Source organism: Fukomys damarensis, unplaced genomic scaffold (assembly GCF_012274545.1).
Source record: "Fukomys damarensis isolate Sample0158 unplaced genomic scaffold, DMR_v1.0_HiC HiC_scaffold_14, whole genome shotgun sequence".
In the NCBI taxonomy this organism is placed as follows: Eukaryota; Metazoa; Chordata; class Mammalia; order Rodentia; family Bathyergidae; genus Fukomys; species Fukomys damarensis.
In genome coordinates this window covers 75433569-75460217 of record NW_022900926.1, presented here as the reverse complement: position 1 = coordinate 75460217, position 26649 = coordinate 75433569, and the positions used below count along the sequence as shown (strand labels likewise).

The 26649-nt window shown below is 42.8% G+C and overlaps 1 protein-coding gene across 1 annotated transcript in view; it reads right to left on the bottom strand.

Moving 5' to 3' along the window:
- Positions 1–26649, bottom strand: part of Prep (prolyl endopeptidase) — a 131164-nt gene that overhangs the window by 9548 nt on the left and 94967 nt on the right. Inside the window, exons 11-12 of the mRNA XM_010607198.3 lie at positions 2528–2664; positions 66–160 (exon numbers count right to left, since the gene is read on the bottom strand). Of these exons, the coding sequence (XP_010605500.1) occupies positions 66–160; positions 2528–2664 (232 nt within the window). The remainder of the gene's footprint in view (positions 1–65; positions 161–2527; positions 2665–26649) is intronic.

Genomic DNA, 26649 nt, shown 5'->3' with positions numbered 1-26649 from the left:
AAGGATCAGCACAACCTTAGCTTTACTTATGCCAGGCTTGAATTTCTGTACTGAAAATACCCTACCTTTATGCCACGTCTCTCCGTATTCACCGCCACCTCTGATGTTGGCCACTGCAAGGACGCCACCCATGTGTCTCACAAAAATGAGCCTGGACACGCTGAGAAACAGTGGAGACAATTAACCTTCCAGTGATGCCTGTCACTAAGGACCACACGCTCTCCCTCCGCTATCAGACAAAGCAACTATATCCCTGAGAACACTCCAGGAGAAGCAGCCCAGTAGTTTTTATTACTTGACACAGGGTATCTTTGAAATAACTGTTCTAGGCAAACAAAACAGCCAGCCCAGACAAAATGGTGCCGAGCTCACAGTGCACCTGACAGTGGCCCCTGCTCCCATTTTTGGGGTGAGTCTCCCCAGAGTATTCAAATTGGCAAAAAGCTGTTTCTGGAACTTACTTAATTATTTATTGGTACCGGGGATTGAACTCAAGACCTTGTGCTTGCGAGGCAGATGGCCAAACCACTGAGCTAAACCTCCGGCCCTGGAACATGGATTTTAAATGTGTTTTCCAGTTCTAAAGAAAATTTTTAGATGTTAAAGTGACAATACAGGGTGCGAGGGGGATACAGGAGAACAAGCACAGATTAGAAGATGAGCATGCTCAGGGCCTCAGTACTTCCTGAAAGTTGAAGAAAGCACAGCACAAAGCTTCTTGAAAGCACAAAGCTTCTTGAAAAAAGTTCTCCTGCCTTTAAATTGTGGCCTTAAGAGTGCTGAGTGGTATTTTCTATTTGCTGTAACAATTAACTTCGCTTTGAGGACCATTTCTGAGAATTTTTAGTAATGAGGGAAATGGAGGGATCCTGTAAACCTGAGGCCTTGGATCAGTGATGGGGAACTTTTTCAAGACCAGTGCCCAAACTGCAACCCCAAACCCACTTATTTATCTGAAAGTACCGACAATGGAATTAAACCTGAATACTGAGGTTTTAGTTTAGAAAAACAAAAAACTCATTCATTCGCATCTTTTGTCTTAAAAGCTTAATAAGTTCTCATTGCATAAATGAACCAAGCTCAGACGTTTGAGCTACACTGGTGCAGTAGAACTGGTGTGGTCTTGACCCGTCAGGAGCCAGGGAATGGGGCTCAGGGTGCAAGGCCCTCCTTCTTCATGGGCTGACACACGTCTGTTGCCTTTCACTCAAGCGTCACTCCGACTTGAAACTGAAGGCTGTCACTTTACCACTTTGAGTGGTAAAGAGTGGCAAACAGTGACGTGTTTTATCCTTGTGGGATGAGGCTAATTTAATGAACCAAAACTGACTGTCTTGCATTTTTAGGTTAATAATCTCAGACTAAATATGACATGTGATTTTACCACCTGGATGATGGACTAAGAGATAACAAGTCTCACTGCCTGAGAAGCCCGTCTGTTACAGACCATGCCTGTAATGGTGGCTGGGTTATGGCGCTATGAGAGTAGAATGTGTCGTCATTTGAAGATGCCCTACAAATCTGCATCATGAAATACTGCTCTATATCATGATTTTACACAAAAACCTCCACCAGCTCCAAACTCTTTAGCGAGATGAGAGTTTCATCCTTCCGTAAATCTAAAATAATGAGCTACTATAGTTACTATAGTGTTCAAAGCAAAGTAACAACTTTCTTAGTCAACTCTTGAGACATCTAGTTGAGTCTTGAATTTGTGGTGCCTACTTGGTAGTCACTAGTCCACGACTTTCTTCCCAAATAGAAAGGACCCCGAATGAGTCTGTGGATCAAATTTCATAAGAACCTCTATTTAGAAGTTGGCTTAAAGCTGACTGACTTTCTGGTAGGAAACTCCTTGCTTTTATGAAAAAATGCAATGAAAATTCCATTTTATGCCAGGAATTACAATCAAGTTTGGAAAGAATGATTCTCTATGTGTATATGCGTGTATACACACACACACACACACACACACACACACACACAATAGCAATGTATAAATGTAGTTTCTTCTCCCCACAAGTTATATAGGAAATAATCACAGAAACAATGGATAAACCAAATTTAAAATCAGTGAAGTAATAGAGGCTTCAGAAAATATATTTATGGTTGAATGATAAAAGTTTTATAAAAAAAAAATCTATGCTGGTGAAAAATAGTATCATTAGTTAAAAAATTATTCCCTCTGAAAAAAATTCTGAGGGTAGTGGGGTAGTCGCAAATGATAAATACTGAAGATAGGAGCTTTCTTTAAAATCTCAACTGATACTAATCTCTTATAGCCATGCATCCATAGCTTCAACATCTAGTTCTCCACTGATACTGCTGAGAAAAAAAACAAAACAAACAAGACTGAGGTAGTTATGACATAATCCCACCCTTCTACAAAAATACCAAGCCGAAAATACATAGTTCAGTGTACTAGAAAAACATGATTTAGTAGACCAGAAGTAGACCAGACTATTGGATTTTTGCCACACAGTGGAAGGGAACCAAATGCCAAGTTCCAAGAGTGTTACATGCTTACCTGTAGTTGGGGGTAATGGATATGTTGAAGCCACCATAGCCATATAAGAAAGCAGGATGTGAGCCGTCCAATTTTATGCCCTTTTTATGGACAATGAACATAGGAATCTTTGTGCCATCCTTGCTAGGGTAGAAAATCTAGAACAAAAGAAAGCATGATACTTAGACTTTGCATTATTTAGTCAATACCTGCATGCTTTTAAATGGCAAAAGTCAACACATATTAAGTCCTCTCTTCAGCATGGGCAGTAGCAAAGTTAAAATCCAGTACCACTTAGAAAAGGGCTACGTGATGATGCCACACCCCTTCGTTTTATGAAGATGGTGCAGAACAGTGAAAAGAGCATGGGTCTGAACACGGAAGACGATTTGAATTCTTAGTGCACAACTATTTAGCGAGGTGCCCCTGGGCAAGTCGTTTGTCCTCTTTCAGGCTCAGTTTTTTCATCAGAATGCTGCCCTCACTCCCATGTCTCAGGGCCTTCCTGGGACTCCCAAGACAAGTCGGACTTGGCCATCCTGCCAAACTCCATACAGGGAGACTTCCTGCCTTAAAAACACACTTCGCTCCATTAAAAATATTTTAGCACACTGGCTAATTTGTTTTATTTATACTACTAGTTTTGCTTACTTCATTGAACATTTTATGCTGTTATCTGTTTGTAAGAATCTTTTTTGTTTCCCAGTAACTACTTGGAAGATAATGATGCACAGTGTATCCTGTTATTATTTTGTTACGAAATTTTATTTTCTTCATAAAAAACACATTTTACATTCAACTTCCCTTCTAAAAGCTAAGATATTCAATGCATCTTCGGTCTTTTATGTTCAACTGTTGCACAATGTTAGCGCCAACAAAACAGATTAGCTTAGAGCCCTGATGAGGCGGGACAGTGAGATTCTATTATTCTTTGTTAAACAAAGGTATTTTCTCCATTATTGATAATTAAGGCTTACCAAAGCTTTCTGAATCTGGGCCACCTCCAGTAAGTTCAGTCAACATTTCCTTATTCATTACTTTTTGGATAAAAGATTAAGAGAAAAAGGATAAGGAAGGGAACATTAAATGCCATTCAAGCGATAAGCCATAGAGCAAATGATAAGCCACAAGAAGCTGATAATGGCTTCTTCCAGACAGAAAGGCTGGAAATAGCTTTCTCTTTGGGCAAACATGGTGTCTTTACTGAGCTGACGGTGGAAAAATGCCCGGGCTCAGAAACATTTTGTGACAGTCAAGGGCCCAGTGACCTGGGGCCGTGCTGTATCCAAAGCTTCTGGTGGCAGCAGTTCTGTTGTCCTTGGAAATAAACAATAGGGTGGGCAGGAGAGGTGATGTGGAGTTAGAGGAGGGCATTCTGGACTGAGGGAAATGCCTGCAAGGCTGCTTGTTTTTTGAAACTTGTGAAGAAAATACAAAAAGCATTCGTTTTTTTACTTTGGAGAGAAATATTGGGAGATAGAGTAAATTTGGCAGTTTAGAAACCATGAAGAATATGCAGCAGAGTTCAAAATTATCAGATGGGACAGTTTTATTTAAAGATAGTTAGTGCCAGTTGGCAGCCACTAATAGATTGTCACTGTGTGGGTGGGCACAAGCAGAGGATCCGGTTGGAAGTGAGCTGAGACACAGGGCCTTCAGATCTGAGCTGGGAAGAATTTACAGCACTTTCTAAACCTCAGAGGCAAGAGTATCATCAAAAAGGCCAAAGAGAAGTGATCTCAGATCACCACCTCAACGGCATCATCTGCTCCAGCGTTCCCTCCAGGAACCTAACTCCACCTAGTCACAAGTCCCTGCTTGTTTCGCCTCACCAGGCTGACTGCTCCTCACACTCCTGCTCTCAACCAGCCAGCTGGATCAGGCCCTTCTGGCACCCAGGGACTGACTCCCAGCCCCTCCATGTGTCCTTAAAGTGCTGTCTCTGTCTGCTTCCTGACGCTTCAACTCCCCTGATACAACTTTTCCTGCTACCGCCTGCCACATTTCCACCACTCTGCCACCTGGCTCAGACCAAGGCATCCTTTCAGCGTACCATCGAAAGTGCCAAGTCCTTCATATACCCTTAGGTGTAGAAACATATCCATGTTTTAAGTCATTCTGGTTCTGATGCTAAAATAGCAATATTGGGAACTATCTAACAGTGAAAGGGCATTGTAAAGATAATTTGATTGTGGGCAAGAATATGCCTCTTTAAAAAGGTTACTTTACACACACACAGAATATTATACAACCATATATATATATATAAAACCTACATATGTGTACATTTTATTAAACATCTCTAGGTGTACTGCAAGCATACATAGCAGTATTCTATGCCATTCCTGTTTATAGAATGGCAATTGATATTAAACCTAACCCTGACTCTTCATAAACAAGGCAAATAGAACTGAGTCTTCTCATAACTATGGAAGGAATTCCATGTGGGCATTTTGGAAGCAGTCATTAGAAACAGCCCACACACTTGCAGCATGCACTTCCTAAGCGAAACTTGTTTCAAACTTGTTTCCTGTTGAAGCCACTTTCCTAGTTTTGGAGGGGAAGCTCACAAACTCCTTGCTTCCATTTGCTTCCCAAACCTCACCGAAAAGCTCTCCATCAGTCTACACCAGTGCTTGGAACCGTATTGGCTGGACCTACGCACTTATAAAGAACCTGCTAAAAGTAGTTCCCTAGACTTCCTCTCCAGAGATGCTGGGGATCCCACCGGTGGAGCCCCCAAACCTGCAGATTTAGCTCATCTCCTGATGCTCTATGGCAGATGGACCTGAGCGCAAAGCACGAGTCACACATTTGCTTTTATCATTCCCTGAACCAGGTACTTCCTCCCCCACAATCCTTGAAAACTTCAATATGGGACTCTATACATTTTTTTTCCCAGTTCTGTGATTTTCCTTAGTGACAATGAAACTGATGACCTGTCAAGCACCTTACAGATGCTAACCTGTGGTTTATTTAAATATTTGCTGTGTCTTACTATGTGCCAGGCACCATGGAGACACTGAGATAAACAAGAATGGATAAAGAAAATGTGATAATTATACCCAATGGAGTACTATTCTGCTGTAAAGGATAACTTGAGTCATGTGCAAGAAAATGGTTGCACCCAAGACCATAATGTTAAGTGAAGTAAATCAGACACACGAGCTTAAATATCGCATGGTTTCTCTTACATGAGAAACACAAAATATAAACAAAGAGCAAAATAAAGGATGGATAATAGGAAACAGAGACAGATCTTCTGCAGACGGAAGGGGACCAAGAGACGGAGGGGAGGAGGAAGAGGAGGGGAAGGGGATTAGGATGTTTTGTGTCCATGTACCAGTTACATTTTCTCTTGCTGTCCCTTTCCCTCAGGCTGCCTTACCTTGTCTTTCTTTCCTGTGTATTTCCTAGACATCTTCCTCATCCCCTCCTCAATCCAAATCAGTTCTATAGTAGCCGTTTCCAGTATTTTCCACTTTCTTCCATTCCTAACAGCACTCACTCATCTGCCCTCTCTTTCCTGTCTACTTGACCTATTTTCTCACTCGGAATTCTCAAACCTTCTTCCAACCTCGCTCAACCTCTGCGATCCCACAGAAAGAAGGGTCACTCATCTGTCCTGACCTCCACTACTCTCTTGAGGGTTACGAGTGAGCGCTGTAGCCTTTCCATCGTCTCCACCTCTACTCAGGGGTATACCCTTCCCAATTTGTTCATAAGCCTATAGAGACATGCCTATCCATAAATATTCACAAGCACATAGGTTATTTATAGAGCAGCAAATAGAATCAGGAAAATACTGGGCTATGACTTATTCCCCATCATTTTGTAAGACAGCATGGTGTTCAGGTTTAGATACCCAGATTCACCTTGTGAAAAAAGTGGTGGCCTAGTATTTCATAGTATGGTTGTGTGCACATTTCTCATTTGTTCACTGGTGTACAAAAATTACATCACTCATATATGTATATATGGAAGCCATTCATGCTTCATGAGTAGACAGTTGCCAAAGCTTAAATCCGTGCATTCTTTCTCATTGGTGGATAGATATTGTTACAAGACTTAGGTTCAAATTAAGAAGTAAAAATACTTCCTTTTTCTCGTACTCAGTGAGAGAGCTGCCTATATACCTATTCATCTTTTTAAATTAAAAAAATTTAAGCAGACATGAAACTGTATTTAAGGGGTACAGTACACAAAGTGCAGTGATCAGGTCACGGCAATCAGTGTATCCAGCAGCTGAAACATTTCTCATTTGTTTGTGTTTATCCTTTTGGCGCATCTACCATGGGCACTGCCCTATAAAGTGATGCTGAAGCTTTTATAGGAACTTCACGGACCAGAGAACAAAGTGGTCACATAGCGTCTGACAAGTGCCCATGTGAGTGGTGGAAAATGTCTGTCATCCAAAGCTAAGGCATCATGGGAAGCTGATGGGCCTTGTTTTCTGTCTTCCTATCGGGGCAGAGCAAATGGCACAAGGGACATATCCAGTTCATAAAGGAGCCTGTGACCTGGAGTACCCTTTCACTTTAACACAGACTGGAAGGGGCCACCAAAGAATCCCTAGTGGGCAAATGGGAAGCACTGTAGATCTCACGAGAAGGATGGTCTTGGAGGACACTGACCATGAAGCCTTCATCAGGGATGTGGCAAGTAAGAAACACCATGACAGTGACTCAAAACCACAGTCAATTCTAAACATCAGCGAGCCAGCCAAAGCTTGACCAAAGCACACACTGAATTAAGAAAGCTACTCTGCCTTGATTTCATCTGTTTCCCTTTGAAAATTCTTTTGGCATCTTTGTTGGCCAAAGGCCCCTACTGTTGTGAAGATGCAAGAGACTGAAAAGGTGGTGACTCCTTTGAGAAGAAAAGGCCACTGGGGAGGACACCCAGGCTACAGAGACCCCAGCTGCTCTAACAAATGGCCCTACTACACCTAGCTGGAGTGACAGAGAGCAGCTAAATGTCTCCTATGCCTAACCGGTCCACTTAGACTTTGGGCCAAGAGCAGTTAAATTACTCAACTGCTTAAGCTGGCTCACAAGTACAGAGCAGAGACCATTCAACGGTGCTGAAAGGCAAGCTGCTGGCAATGGCAATGTCCATACCAAGAGGCCACCTGTCCTTTCAGAAGGGGCTAAGACTGTCTCTACCTTGGTGGAGAAAAAGGTGACTCATTTGGTGGTGGCTGTATGGGCTGTGGATCTCACTAAGCTACTTGTTTTCTTACTTTGTGTCCAAAGAGGAAGGTCACCTTCTGCACCATCACAGGCAAGGCCAACCTGGGCCACCCACAGGAAGATCTGTGTCACATGCACACAGGTTAACTTGGAGAAGGGAGCTCTAGTTATGGTGACAGAAACCATTAGGACCAATTACAATGATAAGTACAGAGAGAGCTGCTGTTACTGGGAGATACAAAATCTGTGACTTGCACTGCCATACCCAGAAGGCAGAGGCCAAACAGCCACGACACTGGGTTAAATGTATTGAGTTTTCTGTACTTAAAAATTCTCAAAAGCAAACCAAGACAAAATATCACACAAGATAAACAAAAAAACAAAAGCAACATAGTCTTCACTGTAGAAACTCACAGCAGGGTATCAATGTTATTATATTTATTTATTTATTTTTTAGTCGGTACCAGGGATCAAACTCGGGACCTTGCACTTGCTGTGCAGATGCGATACCACTGAGCTACATCCCCAAGCCCAAGGTACCAATGTTATTCCACATTTAAAACCAAGAACACTGAGCACAGGAGGTTGTAAGGAACTGCTACTGATGTGAGGGTAGAGTAGAGTATTTTCTAAGCAGTCACAAGACTGAACCACCTGGTAAACAAAGCTGCTATCAATTCTTTCTCAGCCAAGCAAACAGTGATAATCCCAAAGGATTTGGGATAAGGAGAGGCTGCCATTCCACGGCCTCATCCAGGCTTGCTCTCCTCTCTCATTTTACAAACGACAAAATAAAATCCACGAACATTAGACATTTGCCAAGGTAACACTGCAGGTTTATGGCAAGTTACCACTAAGGTCTCCCAGGTCTGGAGTAACAAAGTAACTCAGTTCAAACCATTACTTAAATGTCTTTGTTAGATGCAATAATGCATAACTGTGCAAATCTAAGAAGCTCTGGCATGGATTTAATACATTTATTTTTCTCCCCAGGCAATGACCACAAGTCTCTATGGAATTTAGAGGATAAATATTCTGCTACAGGTGCTATGCCTTGTTGCTTCACTGGTGATTATGTTCTTAAGAAGGAGACCCATGCCTTGCAAGCACAAGGACCCGAATTCGATCCTCAGTACCAAAAGAGAAAAGCTCATGAAAGCATATCAAAAACCATATTCCAGATCCAAGGATGGTTATTATTCTATGATGATTCTGCTTTGAAAGATGAACCTTCTCCACAGTAATCAGTCTTGTCATCTTGAAGACAGATTAAAATAATAAACTGAGTCTGTTTGGAAAAAAAACCCAGTATATCTTACCATGTCATTGTAATAAACAATTCAATAGTACTTTTAAAAGATTTAGACACAATTCACTTTGCAAATGAAAGAAAAGCTCATGAAAGCATATCAAAAACCATATTCCACATCCAGGGATGGTTATTATTCTTTGATGATTCTGCTTTGAAAGATGAACCTTCTCCACAGTAATCAGTCTTGTCATTTTGAAGACAGATTAAAATAATAAACTGAGTCTGTTTGGAAAAAAACCCAGTATATCTTACCACGTCATTGTAATAAACAATTCAATAGTACTTTTAAAAGATTTAGACACAATTCACTTTGCAAATGAATATGCTCAAGGCAATCGTAAGGAAAGCAATTAGAGCTGGGCGTGGTGGCACACGTCTGTAATCCCAGCAGTTGGGAGGCTGAGGCAGACACATCACTGTGAGTTTGAGGCCAGTCTGAACTACATAGCGAGACCCTGTCTCTGGATGAATGAACACATGGAAAGCAATTCCAACTTTCTTATTAATCACAATAGTTTGAATATTCCCTCTGACAGTCCTGTTGAAACTTCATCCCCAAATTTCTTTATTTATTTTAGTTTATTGGTACATTTTAGGTATACAGTACACTTACATTCATCATCCCCAAATTTATAGGCTGACAGTATTTGGAGGAGAGGCCTTGGAAAGGAAATTAGTATAAGGGTATCAGGGTGGGGTTCCCAGGATGAGACCGGTGGTTTTATGAAGAGAAAAATGAGAGACCTGAACCAGCATATACAGGGCAGTGACGTTTTCTGCCAGGTCCTAATACAACAAGAAGGCCCTCACCAGACATCAACATGGTACTCTGGGACTTCCATCTCCAGAGTCATATCCTAAAGAAACACCTATTCTTTATTAATTAGCCAATCTCAGGTATTTTGTTATTGAACAGAAAGCAGACTAAGACAGTGGTCAGTTAAATGTAAAATAAGTTCTCATTTTGCTTATAAAGTTGGTCCTTTTCCACAGACATCAGTTACCATTTTGAGGACAGATTATTAAACTGAGGCTGTTCTGATGAATGTTTAACAGATAAGAGCTCAGAGATCTTTGAGCTGAATTCTTAAAAAAAAAAAACTAAGAAAATTGTACATTTATATAAAGAACACAGGCTAATCCTGCAGAATGACCCGCTCCCACTGTCCGAAGTGGCTCTCCAGAGCACCACCAAGTAGAGAGTGGTTACCTCTGCAATGTGTTTTGTACAACATGCCAGTCCCTGACGGATATGTAGGTGTCTAAACACGTGGCTCCTGTTTCAGAGAGATGAAATAAAAACATCTTCCATTAGAGGAAAAAGAGGAGGAGTAAACATAATAAATCAAGGGAACATGACTCTGCCTTCAAGCGAATGACACTAGTTGTGGAAACACCAACTATCTCCCCTAAAACATTACACTTTTTGAGATGAATGCCTTTAGTCATATAATCAGGTTCATTCAGATGCTCAAATATGTGCAACTATTTCAATTCCCGAAAGCAGTCTTCCTCCATGACACATCTGAAGCTATCTAAGGAGAATGCCTGGATCCCCATTATCACCACTCATGGGACACACTCCTGTGTGAAGATGGAGGTAAAGTGCTGAAATCAAGCTCTTCAGAGTGAAGAATGTCTGGCGACAGCAACAGCTGCTTAATTTTAGACAAGACTGGCGTGTCGGTGTGTTCAGGGTGGTGTGGCCACAGATGCCTGCCTAATTTTAGAGCCTGAGAGGTTTAAAAGAGAACATTCATAAAAGGGTGTTCAACCTCCCCTTTTATCAGAGTTGACAGAGGCCACTTGTGTGACCTGTGCTAAGTATGGCCAATAAATCTGACAAGGAGCAGAACTGCCCAAGATTGCACAGCCAAGGCAAGAAAGGAATAAGACATTCCATGCAGGGCAGGAGGCAGCCTCTGTGCTCAATTACCTTGCAAAACAAGTCTATGCAGAACCGTCTGGGACTTAGTGGGGCACTACACATTTCTGTATTGTGCCAAAGTTAAAAATACTAGCCTGGCATTAGGAGGTTGTAATCCTGTCTATTTTCCAGGCATTTAACCCTGAGGGAATAGAAGTTTAGGAGTCACCTTCAGGCAGAAAATATACATCAAGGTCTATTCCAGACTGCCCTAGTTTTTCAAAGGATGCCTGGGCATTTTTGTTTGCTTGTTTTTGGCTATGTTGGGGATTCAAAAACTCCTATGGGGCATCTCAATACCAACAGCAAAGCCAGACTATTTAAAAATCTATTTTCATTCTTGAGCACTAACAATGTGCTAAGTGCTACATCACAGTCTCTGAGGGAAACCATCAGCTCTCTAAGGCTTAGCCATCTTTCCTTTGGAATAATACAGCCTTTTCCGGTTCAAACCATGGATTGAGATCCAAAATAGGAAGAGGGAGTTCTGAACTCAAGGAGAGCACAGCAGTGTGGAAGGCACAACAGGACCTATGATGGGTTATTTGGATTTGGAAGATAGCCAGGCATCTGGAGGTAAAAAGCCACGAAGGACTAGGATGAACACGTTGACTGGACTATAGAATAGCAAGGGCCAGCTTCTGCCCCACTGCTCTGCCCCGCTGCTCTGGTCTCTCTGTAGTCAATGAAAACACACGAGCACACATTTTCATTAACATGTAGGGACCCAGAGAAGCAGCTTCTGTTGTGGTATAGGCAGAAGCTGCCCTGGGATAAGGCTCACTCAGGTGGGTACAGGCTGCCATGCAGGTGTGTGCTCTGCTCCTGCAGGATGATGCATCATGGGGTGGGAGGGTGGGGTAATGGGCTCAGAGCTGTCTGCAACCAGTCACTATCGGCTGAACGTATGAAGAAGTATGACAGCACATTAAATGCATTCCTTCTGACCTTCAAATACCTACCCCACCCCGGCTTCCTCTCCTCCACCATCTTAACCCTGTTGTCTTAACAGGACTCTGGCTCCCAATCTTGGGGCACCTGTTACCAGGTGAATTGCCCAGAAATCTTCCTTTTAATTGAGGGCATTCTACTGAAAACACACAATGCTTTCCATTCTCTACACACTGAGTCTAGGGTTCGGGTTCCTCACTCTGCCTTCAGCGTTGGTGAATCCTTCCCAGATTCTACTGTCCCTTCTAGTTCACAGAGCTCCAATCCCACTGTTACCTGCCTCTACTAAGTCACGACTGAAAAAACCACCACTGGCTCTCAGAATTTCATCTCCTGCCCTATGCAGGAGCTCTCAAAGGTACCTCTCAGGCAGGTTCAACCTTTACTGGAATATTGCTAGTTAAGACTAAGAAACTAACTGAAAGAGCATAAATGGCTATTCACTTCATTTTGGAGCCAGTGAGAAAGTCATCCTTACTTAAAAATGTTAACCCAAAACACAAGAAACAGAAATTAGCCGAGGCCTGAGAGAGAGAGCCTAGTGATTCGGTACAGTAGTTCACACCTATACAAGTTAACTTTCAACTTGAGTACTCACAGGTTTACAAACAAACAGTAAAATGCCTGCCAGTTAGTGTCTATATTTTCCACAGGAGAGTTAGTTCTTCAGTCAAAATACATGTTATTTGTTTTGTTTTGTTTTTTTGTGACAGGGTCTCACTATGTAGTTGACACTGACCTGGAACTCACTATGTAGGCCAGGCTAGTCTTGAACTCATAGTGTTCCTCCTGCCGGGATTACAGGCACGTGCCACCATGCCCGGCTTAAAATACATGTTATTTATATTGCTTAATTGATTTAAAACATATATGGTTCTTTCCACGTACTCAGCATTAGTCTAAGGAGTATAGAAATACGCTCTCATTTTTAATCCACATGAGGTCTATAGTATGGGTAGGACCATGTTTATACTGGGGTCATTCTGACACATGGAAGTAACTAGCCCAAGTCATATGTCTTTGAAAGACAGAGTCAGTATTTGAACCCAGGTCTTCTGGCTCCAGACTGCAGGCTCTCAGCCACAGTAAATAAGGGATCCACACATCTCTAGGCCCCTCTCTGGGCAGAGAGCCCCTTCAGAACCTTCCAGCACTGATACCTCTTCATGTGTCTCCTGCTGAAGCTGTGCATGTTTTCCACTTTTTGCAGCACTGTGCCAGAAGACAGTACACACTTAGACAACAAATGCTGGGTAAGTGCATAGATGGATACGCAAACTGTACCCTATGTTTCAACTAAACAATATGAGAAAATGCATTTTAAATGGAATTTCGTTGCACACCCATACAAACAGGGCAGCCTAGAAAGTCTGGCCACGAAATGCTTATAAGCTGAAAATAATAAAAAGTAACTCTGCTTAAGGCTCTTTAGAGACTGCACAAGCTTTTCAAGGTAACAAATTTCCAACTTATTACTAATAAAAATATTTAACATCTGACATTTTCTCATGTGTCGCTGTTAATCTATTAATTTACCAATGCCAGGGCAGGAGAGCTTTACGGCTCTAAAACGATTTAGTTATGGTGATTTACTGCATGAGACTGCACCTGCATAATTTAAAAACCCGACAAGGATACTTGAAATCCATTTCAAATCCTCATTAGCTCAAAACTACATGGACCACTTTTTAATTTTACTGCATTAGAAAAATAAAACCACCAAAATGCTGAAAAGACAAACTTCAGCCAGAATGTTCATTAATAGAACCGAAGAAAACACTGCAGCTTTAAAATTCTGTGGGGGCTGGTAGTTATTCAATCTCAAAAGGGTAAACTATTAAAGAGAGACGGATGTGAGTGAGGAGAAAGCAAAGTGGGTGTTTGGGGAGTCAGGCAGCTCCTGGTGGGGTGCGGGCTGGGGGATTGAACTGCAAAACCAAGTGTGGCCCCGAACTGAACTGAAGGGCGGCACCGACAAAAGGCCTACAACCAGGACTGGGGCGTTAAGGTCTGGTTACCATTTTGTTTGCACATTCAAATATACAAATGACACTTGAAGTAAATTTTATTGCAGAAGACGAATGACCAGAAGATAGAAAAAGTGAATTCGGCAGTAAAATATCTAGTACAGAGAGATTTACACAAATTTCTGCTGTGCAAACCTAATGTTGCTATTGTATTCTAAGTCTATGACACAAATGCAAACCACCAAAATAAATCCTGCAGATGACTAAGAGGCAAAAAAAAAAAGAAGCTCACCATGGCTAATTTCAGTTACTTTAAGGAGCAATCCTTAGGAAGCTTGGGTGTCATAGGGGACTTCACACTCCTGCTGGGCAATGTGAGGCCAGAGTGGAAGCAGGCTACAAAGAGGCTGTGGTCAATCAGAGGAGACCAAGGCAGGCTCAGAAGGACATCACAAAACACTCCTGGAAGCAGCTCACCAGGAGTAGGAAAAAGGCGGGAAGTGAAGGCAAATCAGTAAAATTCAGAAACCCTACAGGGAAGCTACAACAACAAACGCTTTGTGATTTATATTCTACACCCGGCTGTGGGAAATGTTGTTTTGTACTTATGTAGGACAGTAACGGTTGCAGAAATCTTATCAGTGAAACTGTAATCTTTTACTTTGAGCATTAATATGATGAAAAGACCATGAGTATTACTACTTTGAAATGCGTCTAAATACAGAAAGATAAAATCATATATGTCCTTTTTTATCAGCAGTAACCAAGCAAAATGAAGATGGATAACTGAAGCACGTTCATGGGCTCTCTCAAGAAGCACCACCGTATGCTATACTGACGATAGCATTTGGGACGGTGGACAAAGGATGGCTGAGGATGAGGAAGCCGCAGGGTGTATGCAGAAAAGCTGGCTGTCAGCCACTACATTGAGTACAGAAACTTTCTTTGGTTGAATTTCATGTATTTCTATTACCTTGTCATTAACAAGGTCCTGGCTGTAAGAAGACACCCATAACACCCCCCTCTTGCCCCCTCCATTAGAGGCAGCTGGGTCCTGGCCCACCCTCAGAGCCTTATCCAGGCTCTCCTGGCCAATCCCACAGTGCCTGGCACATATCCCTGTGACTTCTCTGCAATACCGACCCATCCTCTTGGACTCTCCTTTCCGCTAGCTTCCATGATGCATGTATTCCTGGCTCCTTTCTCTCAGCATTCCCTTGAGACTTTGACGGGAGAAATTTCTTCTCCCTCTATACACACTGCTGTAGTTTTCAGCCAGGGCCATAGGTTCATCAACCACTATGACCACTGCCAACCTTCACGACTCTCTCTGGCTCCTGACTCTAATTCACTATGGCCATGAACTATGACCCCACCCCCCAAAAAATCCTTCAAGCCTGGACCAGACAAAAAATTCCACAGGAGTAAAAATAGGAAACATTAACTTTTGGACAATATTTGCTTTGAGTGGACAAAACCAATTATTCTAGGAGTAGAGAGTGAGATAGTACGACACAAAGATATCACAGAAAGTAAATTTTCTGTGCCAGGGATGTAGCTCAGTGGCGCCGTGCCTACCTGGCAAGCACAAGGTCCTGAGTTCAATCCCCATACCAAAAAAAAAAAAAAAAAAAAAAAAAAAAAAAGGTAAATTTTCAATTTTTATAGGTTTCTGGCAACAACTAGATTATTTCAGAGCCCATCATCACATTATCTATCTCATTCATTCTTCAAGTGTTTACCAGTACTTACTCTGTGTTCTGGGGATACAACAGCAGGTAAAGCCACATTCTAACGTGGAGGGAACAAACACAAACAAATGAAATGGTAACATCAGATAGTGAAAAATGCAATGCAGAAACAATAAAGCTAGACAAGGGAAGTAGGGATGGGGAAGGGATTCCCTATCATTCAGGGTGGAGACGGGAAGAGTCTCTGATTCATGCAATGAAAGTAAGTAAAGGGGTGGCAAGGAGTTGGGGTGGACGTACCAGGCAGGGAGGGCATGGTGAGGAGGGCAGGTGTGCAGGCAAAGCAAGCGGAGGCCAGTGTGGCTACAGCTGAATGGCCGGGAGGCAGTGTCAGGGGTGAAGCCAGGGAGTGGGCAGGGCCAGACTAGAAGTCTTGAGGGGATTGATCAAGGCTGATCAAACCAGTGGATAAACATATTCATGTGGGAAAAGCTATTTTTTAAAACGCTACATTATTATTCTACGAAATGGTAGCAAATCATCACATCCTTTTTGCCAGTGATCTCAGAACTGGCTGCCCTGCCTGCTAATACTAACTCCGAGCCAGAAGTCGGCTCACCAATGCATTGGGGAGGATATAATCATTCACCCAGACTGACATCACCAGGGACTCTCAATATTGTGAGAATGTGTGTTTACAGGAGGCTATACTTCACCATGGCATCCCAAAGAAAGGCCGGCTAGATCACCCTTATGTTCTTCTGCTGACAAAAGAGCACTGTATTAAAGTCAGTCTGGCTGAGAGAGCCAACTGCCTCACTACCATATCAACCAGCCCTGCCATCAGCACCACAGCTGGGGCACTAAGCTAGTGGGGAAAGCACCACAGCTCTCTAGGAAGAGCCCTATTCCTATGAGTGGAAGAGAGGGAGGCAGCCTGAGGGGGGAGGGGTGAATAGAAAAAGGTGGATGGATGCCAAAACAGAGCAGGGTGTGGGCATCAGCTTGGCACATTGCATGGGGTCACCAGCAGAAGGGACATCGGCGGCCACCAGGCCCCTGGAGCTACTTCTGTGCCTCAACATCTTGTCCCAGCCACTCCTCCTATCTCCTCTCACAGACTCTAGGCATTGGAAGAAATGTGGGGGCCCTGTCTAGAGCCACAGAGGAGTGACAGGGTCGAACGGGGGCAGGCAGAGCCTGCGGGAAGCCAGCCCACGAGGCAGGTTGGATCAGCCTGGGACTATGAGCTCACCTCAGGCTGGGCAGAGCCTCATGCAGTCCTACATGCCCTTTACTAAAAAAGTAGGAAAGTGAACTTTACTTGACAAAAACAAAACAAAACAAAATATAATCAGGATGTAAACTCTCCCATGGTTTTGAGTCTACCAGAGAAAATAGTAAGGTCCTTGAAGGAAAAGAAAAAAAGGCTACATAGTAGGTTTTCTGGAGCTGTATCCTTTAAAGAAACGCTTAGAAAAAGGAAAGCTTAAAATATAGTAAGGGAATTGCCTTGTAGGATTTTAGTGCTGTGGTGAATGGACAGGGGTACTAGGGGGGCAGAGGCGACCCCAATCCCACTGCAGCCCCTCCTGCCTCCTCGAGGGAGGAAGTGTGGTGCTGGCAGGGTTCTGGCCGTGCTCCCTCTGCTCGCTCTCCCAGCGCGGCAGAGGAGTGGTGCCGCTCCCCACCCGTTCTCAAGTTGGTTGAGTTCATGCTGGGTGGTCTGTGGGTACAGTGGGCGGGGTCACTTCTAGACGAAAGGACTGAGGGCCGCCAAGGGGTGTCAGAATGCTGTCTCTCTGTGCACTGCAACAGGCGATCTTGAGAGGAGAGGCCCCTCAGTCAGGACCTGGAGCACAGCACACGATGACTTCTGACAAACCACACTCAGCAATGGGAGAGAAACTTCTCAGGCTCTGGAGCTGGGGCTGAAGCTCAGTGGCAGATCACGGGCCTGAAACATGTGAGGCTCTGCGTTTGATCCCCGACTCCACAGCAGTGGCAGCAACAACAACAACAAATCTTGGGCTTTAAGTTCTTGAAATTTTGGAGTCACTGGCTAGGTGCAATGACACAATTTCTCCCGAGTGACAGGACCAACCATATAGAAATCTAATTACAAATTGTAGAAAATTCTACTGCTCAATATTTGGATCTTTCCACTGCTAAACAGAACACATAACCATAAATATCTCAAGATTTCAAAACCACTTTTTTGACTTTTAGTTGAAGCTCGAAAATTTTATCAAAAAAGAGGTATGACAATTTAGGGCCTGCAAGGTCTCACAGAAAGAAAATAGGGCTCTGGTACCTGGATCCCTGATAGTCACACATTTTGATTTCTTCCCTTCGAATGGAGGAAATGTCTCTACAATGGCCAGTCCCTTCCCTTCTCGAGGTGAGCTGCTCTTTCCCCGCCTGCAGGGACCGACACATCGAGACTCTGGTATCACACAGTTTCTTCCACCCTAACAAAACACGCCACTGACACGTGCACCCCTCTCCCCCAGGCAAAGCAAAAAAAGTTGGCCTCTTTGTCTCACATAATCATGATTCTCAATTTGTGCCACAAAAGCTTTGGAAAACCTCATTTGTTTTATGAAATGAACATTTAATTTTTTTTTTGATTGATAAACTTTCTTACCACAACTGTCCTAGTCTACAAGAAAAGATGACAAGTTTGACACAAAAATCTGGAGAAGAAAAAAGAAAGTAGAGAGAGTGGTAAATTGATATAAACCACATCTGTTAGAACTCAGATGCTCAATTGAACTACCAGGAATTCTTTTCAAAGGAAATATTTTTCAAGTTAGGCCTTTCATATTGCAGCATTAATATAAGATTGCTTTTCACCAGGAAAATAATGCAATATACAGATACATGAGAGCCCGCATCACACCCACCCGTAAGGAGCCACAGCTTGGAGAGCCATGTATATCCTTGATTCTCCTTCCCAATGTCCCGCAGTCAGCCCCAGTGCTCCCTGAAAGTGCTTGTATTAATATCACCAACAAGCCACCCAGTCAAGCTCAAGAACTCCTCTTCCTTCTTCATTTGATCAACCAAGAGCACTGAGTGCTGTTCTCACCTCTTAACAACATTTTCCCTACTTTGTCATCCACCTGTTCACCATTTTCCTTTCCTTTCCAACTGGTTCTTCTCAGGCCCTTGGCTGGCTCTTCCTCATCCAACTGGCCACTAGACACGGGGCCCCTGGGGCTCGGTCCAAGTCTTCTCCACTCTGTAAAGGCTCCCCCATCACGGGACTGTGTCCTTGTCCATGGATTTCAGTAACATATTTATGTGGAAAACCCCCACATATGTAACTCGGAACTCAGATATCTTCTGTGAGCAGAAGACTCAAGTATAAGACTCCAACATGACCTCACCACTTGGCTGCCAACTTAATACATACACAAAACCTAAAATGCTCAAAACATTTTTGCTCCCAAACCCATCCTAACCTGATCCACTGCCAACGCACTCATAAACAAGTTACTAGCTGTTCCAGTTTGCAATCTCATCCCTGAGGTGATCCTTTTCGGGTGCAGTACTTTCCTAATCCATCTCCCCATGTCCAGTCTCTGCTCCAGTCCAGGCACCTCACCTCTTACCTAGCTGCCTGCTGCAGACAACCGTCTGCTCTCTCTGCTTCTACATCAGCCCCATTAACCTGATCCTCACAAAATGGAGAAGGATCGGGGAAAAACAAAGTGGAGGATTTTCTTAAACTAGAACCATGTAACTTTCCAGTACACAGCTCTGCAGTGATTCCTGCCACATGGAATGAAAGCCTCGAGCCCCTGTCTCCACAATACCAATCATCAACACCCCTAATCATCCTTTGGGTCCCCTCTGAGTCTAAATGCTTTGTTCTCAGGGCCTTTGCTACCATTCTGGACCACACGCCTGTCCTTGGCCTTTAGGTTTCCATTTAAATGAAACCTCGGGGCTTTCTAGGACCATTTTATTCACAGCCCTTCACCCAACTTGTAATGTGGACCTTTGTCTCCTGTTCATTTTATTCCCCACAAGGGCAAAGACCATCTGGGTTACTGCTGCATTTATTTCACAGCACAATGCTTGGCACGTGGTAAATTCTTAACAAAAATACACTGAAGGGATGAACAAAGGTGGTTCTTCTCCATCCTGCTCCTCACCATCCCACCCACACCCACCAGAGCTGACAGAGTTGTTTGTGATGACAGAGTTTGGGAAGGAGACCCGGTGGCGTCTGCACACGGCCTGCAGAGAGGTGTGTAGTCCAGACAGGTAAGTGGAAACGCCCAGAACACCCCTTTGTCCTTCCACCTCGGTGATTTCTGAGGAATGGAGTCAAAGACTGCTCTTCCAGCTCCTGTAGATTCTCAAGCAGTATCCATACCACCCACAAGTCAGGTTATTTATACTTTCTCCCAATCTCTTCCAAAGAAATAAATTAGCCATATATACAAATACTTTGTAGTTGAACTAGATACTGTATATCTTATGCAAAAGATAAAAAACGGGAGGGTCCAGAACAGGCAGCCTGTACATAGCATTTCGCTTGTACCTTAAATGACTCTGTTTGAAGTCCAGTTTCAGGATCACCTCCTACTTGGACTAGGACTGAAGAGTTATTCTGTTTAAAAACATGTTAATACGCATATTCATGCTTATGACTGTTCAGACACATACACAAGTAAATAAATGTGCACAGCTAAGACGAGGAGGACACAAAGCATCATCTATTACTTAATTTAACAGAATTGGCTACATGACCTGAAACACTTCACAATTAATATAGGCTACATTTATCCATTCACCCTGAACTGATGATTTATAGTCTTTTGAGACATTAATTAAGGCAAATGAGAAAACGTTCTCTAGGGTCTTAATAAAGCCACTTTTTTTTTTTTTTTTTTACATCAGTTGCTATGTGCAGACAAAATACTAACTGCTTCAGGGTTCTCCAAAGTCTAACTGTGACAGCCTGATAGGAGAGGCCAGCCCAGCCTCTCGGGAAGCTCACTTCAGCTTTCCCTCCGAGGAAATGAGACAACGTACAGCTCAGGCGCAGAGCCACGCTGTCGGCAGGGGACAGCGGAAGACACTCTTTCCTATCTCCTGCTCCACAGTGAGCTCCTCAGGACAAAAATAAGGAGAAGCTTCCAGAGAGAAGCTGGGATTTGCTTAGATATTAAGTAACGTGTAGAATTTCGGAAAGTGGAGGAAAGGAAAGTGAGCAGACCCAGGATGAAGTGTGGAGGAGATCCAAGGCAGAGGTGAGACTCATCATGGTGGCTGTGAGGCGTGGCTGGGACTGAGCCCAGAGCTTTGAAGGAGGCAGCACTTGGTCCGGCTGGATGACAGAGGGTGAGCAGAAGCCAGGGTATGTCCTGCGCAGTACCCTCGCGGCGCCGCCTTCACCTCTCAGTACGTTGCCAGCATGTTCACAACCCTAACATTCCTGATCTACACCTTGAATTTGGTTAGCACGGAGCATGACAGCAGAGTGATCTAGGCCACCTCTCTAAGCACAGGCCAGGGTCCACCGAATCCCAATCAAAAGATTATACTTGGGCAAATGGAAAAATTTTTCTCCCCTCTTCAGAGCCCAGTGACATTTACACCAGTAATGGTTTTTCCTCTGGGGGATAATGGAGCAACTATTTTTACCCGCCCATAATCCATCCAGCATCGATGCAACTCCAGGCAGAGAGCGGGGGAGGGGAGGGGATAAACGACGTCACAGGTGCCCCCATTCAGTTCCTATTGTCTCTGCCCTCCCGTGGCCCTAAAAAGCAGGGCAGAGCAGGCAGCTAAAAACAGTTGTGCAGCTGGTCATCTAAAATGTCTCCCCACAGCTTAGAATGATACTGACAGGAAAGCAGAAAGGGGTGACCCCCAACTGACTCCCGCAGAGCCGCGCAATGCGGAGAAAACCGAAACAATGATCAGATTCCTGTTTTCTGGAGGTCTCCTCTTCCGATTAACACTCTGATTCCCCCTGTTCAGACAGCAATACTTGCATGTGAACAGACCCTAGGCTGAAGAGACCCTGCCTGAAGGAGCAGTAGAGAAGGTCGCCTGCTTTGAGCACTGAAGGTAACATCCACATTCACTGTGTGGGAAGCAGAGGTCTTGGGCTAGAGCTCAGAAAATAAATCTGTAAGTTTGCTTCTGATTTTGAGTACCAGTAGAGGAAAAGTAACAAGAGCAGAGACAGAAATACTTAAGTTTTATTTCATTTCCCAATATATTTTAAATAGGGTTTCAAGCTGCCACATGGTAGCCAACATTTAAGACTTTAAATACAACCACCCTATAGATGATAATAATAATTAATAACAATAAAGGGACTGCGTGTGATAAATAAACAGGCTAGGCAGTGAAGTCTCTACTAAGAAGTAACATGGAGACTGGAAGTGAACATTAAAGTACAATATACAGTATTTGTCAGTGAAAATTATTTAAAAGTCATTAATGTAAATATAAACCATAAAATGTAAATAGGTAGGTCCTCTCTCTTCCTTAGGGATAAAGGGAATGTATAATATATACATAGGGAGTATTTCTATTATTTAATGGGTTCTCTAAGGGTCTTTGAAGTACTCACTAGCTACTTAGTGTAGAAACATATTTTTTAGGGGCTGCGGGTTTAGCTCAGTGGTGCGGCCACCTGCCTTGCAAGCAGAACAACCCGAGTTCAATCCCTGGTACCACACACACACACACACACACACACACACAAAACAAACAGACAACAACAATAAACATACTTTTTAGAGGTAAGAGAGCTTAGAGAATTCGAAGCCTTCAGTCTAGTTTTCTTTAGAGGTGAACAAAACAAAAACAAATCTGAAGCTACTGAGGGCATACATAACCTTTATGGATGACAAAATGTGAAGGATTAGAACAGGTCTGGAATTCTGAGTTATTGACTCTGTCAATTACTAACAGTGTAACTGTAACAGAGTTTCAGTTACCTCCTATGCAAAATGAGAGGAATCAATTAGATGAACTCCAACGTATGTGCCATTGGAAGACATACATATCAGTCTATTTGTTATTATAACAAAATACCGGAGGAGGGCTAACTTTATAAAGTAAAGAGGTTTTTTAGCTCACAGTCCCATTATTTCCACCTCCAATGATGGCCTATGGCAGAGGGTACCCAGATACTCTAATCAATTACCTTAGCCCCTTTGGAAGACAGTTCCCTCAATGATCAAGGATCTCTCATGATGTGCCCTCTTTCTGCCTTGCAGCACTTATTCTGGGGACCCAGCTCCCAACAAATAAACCTTTAGGACACACTCAAACTATACCAAACCAAAGGAGCACATAATTTGTCCTTACCATAAAACCACATTAATGTAAAAACACTACCTTGGAAAAAGCAAAAGAAACAGCAGTGGAAGCAGGGAGTAGATCACTCATTTCTCTGCAAACTGACTAGTGCCACACTTCCACACCAAACAGAAAACTCCTCAAGGACAGATAGTGCAGGACAGTTTGGGTGCTATTTATTCTGGAGAAGAAGCAAACTCTAGCACAGACCAAACACGTGACAGCCATCTGGACAGCAGCTGACCTTTCTCCTATGCCAGGTAACTGCTCAGAGTTCAAGCCCAGATATGACTATATACTCATTTTGTGTTTTGGAAGCAATGTTAAATTATTTCCTCATGGGAGAAGCACTTCCTTTTAATAAGGTGCTTCTGTTTTTTGTGGCTTCTGCTGTGAACAATTACAATATCTGAAAATTGGATTTTTTGGTTTTAATTTTTCCAAACCTGAAACCAATAATTAGGTGTCTGGCCATGAGGTGGCATTAGGTCCCTTGGTCTTTGCCCCCCACCAAAGCTCTCCAACCACCTATTTTGCTTTGTGTAGAGGATTACTAGTTGCCCCTCAATATCCATTTACCCAATTTCCTTGGTAATAAGGACCTAATCTTTAGCAGGGCACATTTTTCTATTTAAGTAAAAGCTACATCTCAAACATCTTTGCAGTATAGTCTTAGTAGGTTTCCACCAGGAACATACAGCAAATGTAATGAATATCTCCTTCTAGCAAACATCCTTCACAGCCAGCTGGCTCACACCCCTTCCCGCTTCCTCCCAGCTCCCTCCTGGCTGGAAAGTGGAGGTGACACAGCTGAAACCTAAGCATCCATCAGGAGATGGAGGCCTTGTGTGATACGGCGGGAAGAAAGGTGCTGGGATTCCACAGATTGGCCCTGGGCTGGCTCCCCTGCACTTTTTTCATGAGAGTAAAATAAACTATCTTCTTTTAAAAGCTATTTTCGCCTAATTTTTTTTGTTGCTCAAGCTGAGCTGGCCCTGAAAAATACAGCTGGAGATTCAGATTCATTTTTAGAAACAAATAATTATTAAAATGGCAAAAGACAAATCCCATTAGAAAACATTATGCCACTGATTCGATTTTAATAAGAAGGAAGTGATTTTATACTTTGTTTTTAAAGGATAATGAAATAATATCATTCTTTTCCAAGATGGTTTTCTAGCAAACAATTAGGAGATGGTTACAATCTGTGACTATGCTGAAATTTATCCACCTCAGAATCTGCAAAGCTTAGGGACAATAACTTTTACCGATCTCAAAAGCTGTAACTCTTAGAACAAAATTTAAAACCATGTAAATGGCTTTATTACACCTAACAGCAAACTCAGTAACATCTGCAGATGTCTGAAATACTTTGCATGTACCAAGGGTGAACAAATTTACAAAGAGCACAATTGTGTCCTATGATACTATTTAAAGCCTGATGAGGGACAGTTACAGAATCTGCTATAACAATGTTAACAAACAGTGCACTGCAATGGCCTTCTGGAACAGATCTAAGCCTCCGTCTTAAATCAAAATCCATTTGACCCATGAACATCTCACCAAAGTTATCCTGCAAAGCACAGTTCTCATGGTGCTGGGCCACCTCACCAAGTCCCAAGCCTCCCCAGGAGATATCCCACTGATGGGGCCTCTTCCCCGTGTGGTAAGTCATCAGGCATGGATTCGACGGCTTGCCTAGTCCCCATCTCAGTGCAGACGATGCTCATCATAAGCAGGACCGTTTCCTCACAGCAGAGTTCACAGAAACCCAGAGGAAGTTGGCACACAGCTGAGGCAACCAATGGAAATTTGTCCACCTGCTGCAGGGGATTCCCCCAGGCCATTCATTGAGATTTTACACAGCTCCTCCACCAGGGGTTGCTCAATTCTCGAGGCTGCTCTGTGGTTTTTACACATTATATGTATAAATTATGTATTTTCAGATTGCTGCAAAGTGATGATGTTTTTTAGACACAGAAGAGAATTTATAAACAATGGTGAAGAAAGCACAGCAACTATAGACAGAAGTCTATAGTTGCTCCAGTTGCCTTCTCCATTATAACATTAGAGGAAAAGAAAGACTCTTACCATATTTTAGTATCAAATTATTCCTAAGCTCCTGACATTCAAAGAAGGGGAGCCCACAAACATGTACATTCTGAATATAAATATTATGCTTCCATTTAGAATGCCTGTATGACACCAAAAACTCTAAAACAGGGCAAGAAGCTGTTCATGTGACGATATGAACATAATAGAAAAGTAACAAAAAGCACACAGGCAATAAACTGCCACAAGCAAATGCTCCTATTTTAGGCAATTTTACTTATGCAAGCATCGTGACCATTCAAAAAGTTCTTTTTGAAAACGTTAACCAATTCCCCTTTCCCTAACATATTTTGAAGATTTCTGACCAATACCCAACTGCTTGAACACACGGACACAGAAAAACATTCGCATGAGTTCAGCAGTCAGCTCACTGAGGGTATGGATGAGTCAATACTCCAAACCGCATGTGCCATGAGCTTGCAGCGGAAATTAATGAGTATTAAAAACACTAATTAATGTTCCAAGAACAGGTTCTCTGAATAGCAAAGGCCGTGTGCCAGCAACCACAAGTTAATTATCACTCAAGCTGGAAAAATCGAAATTAAAAGGAAAAAAATCCCAAACATAAAGGAAGAAAAAAAAACCTACTGCCCTGACCTCCCAGCATGTTAGTAACCCCAAAGAATCATCTACTTTTAACATTTCTACAGCTACAGAGAAAGCCACGTTAGGGAAGGTCTTGCTGCTTCATATGTGCTACATCAGCGAATCCTCAAAACAGTAAAACTCCTAAGTAGAAAAGAATATAAGATAATAAAGTCTATGTTAAATACTTCTAATCCTTTGTATCTTCCTTCTATGATTTAAGTTTGCCTCTCCCCATCAAGTACAGAGAGCTGGATTTAATTAATTTTGTCTCTTATAAAATGTAGACAGTGTTGTGAATGGAGTTTACTCACAGCATACTCAGTTAACTGTTCTTGTTCAGGTCTGTGAATTTTGTCTTTCATTTTGGAAGGAAAAAAGCCAATCCCTCAGCTCACTAAACGAGACCCTGAGAAGCCAGAAAGTGCATTTTTGCTACACCACATTCCTTTGTTTCTCCATGCTCAACTATAGTGCACTACTGCCCTCACAAATGACACAGGTCAAAGGCAACTCCGTCACAGAATACCAGGGATATGATTCTTATCTTCTTGAATTGACCGTGAATTATGTTATTATACCACAATAAGAGGGCAGAAGCAATCTCTGGACAAAGGGTAGTGGTAAAAATGATCAAGAATCTTGTTAGGAACTGGAAATTACAAAAATATTCATCCTTAGGCAGGTGCTGTGGCGCACGCCTGTAATCCCAGCACTCGGGAAGCTGAGGCAGGAGGATCACTGTGAGTTCGAGACCAGCCTGGGCTACATAGTGAGTTCCGGGTCATTCGCAACTACACAGTGAGATCCTGTCTCAAAAACAAAACGAAAACAACAGCAACAAAAAAAACCAAGAACAATTAGCCATTGTATGGCAAAACAAAGACTAAAGTCAACTCAAATACCTGAGAAAGAAACCCAAAACAGAGGTCACTGGCCAGGGCAGGATAGAAAGCTTGATGCACAAAATATTTCAGGTTTTATTCTGAATATACTTATTTTTTTTGGTACTGGGTATCGAACTTAGGACCTTGCACTTGCAAGGAAGGCGCGGTACCACTGAGCTAAATC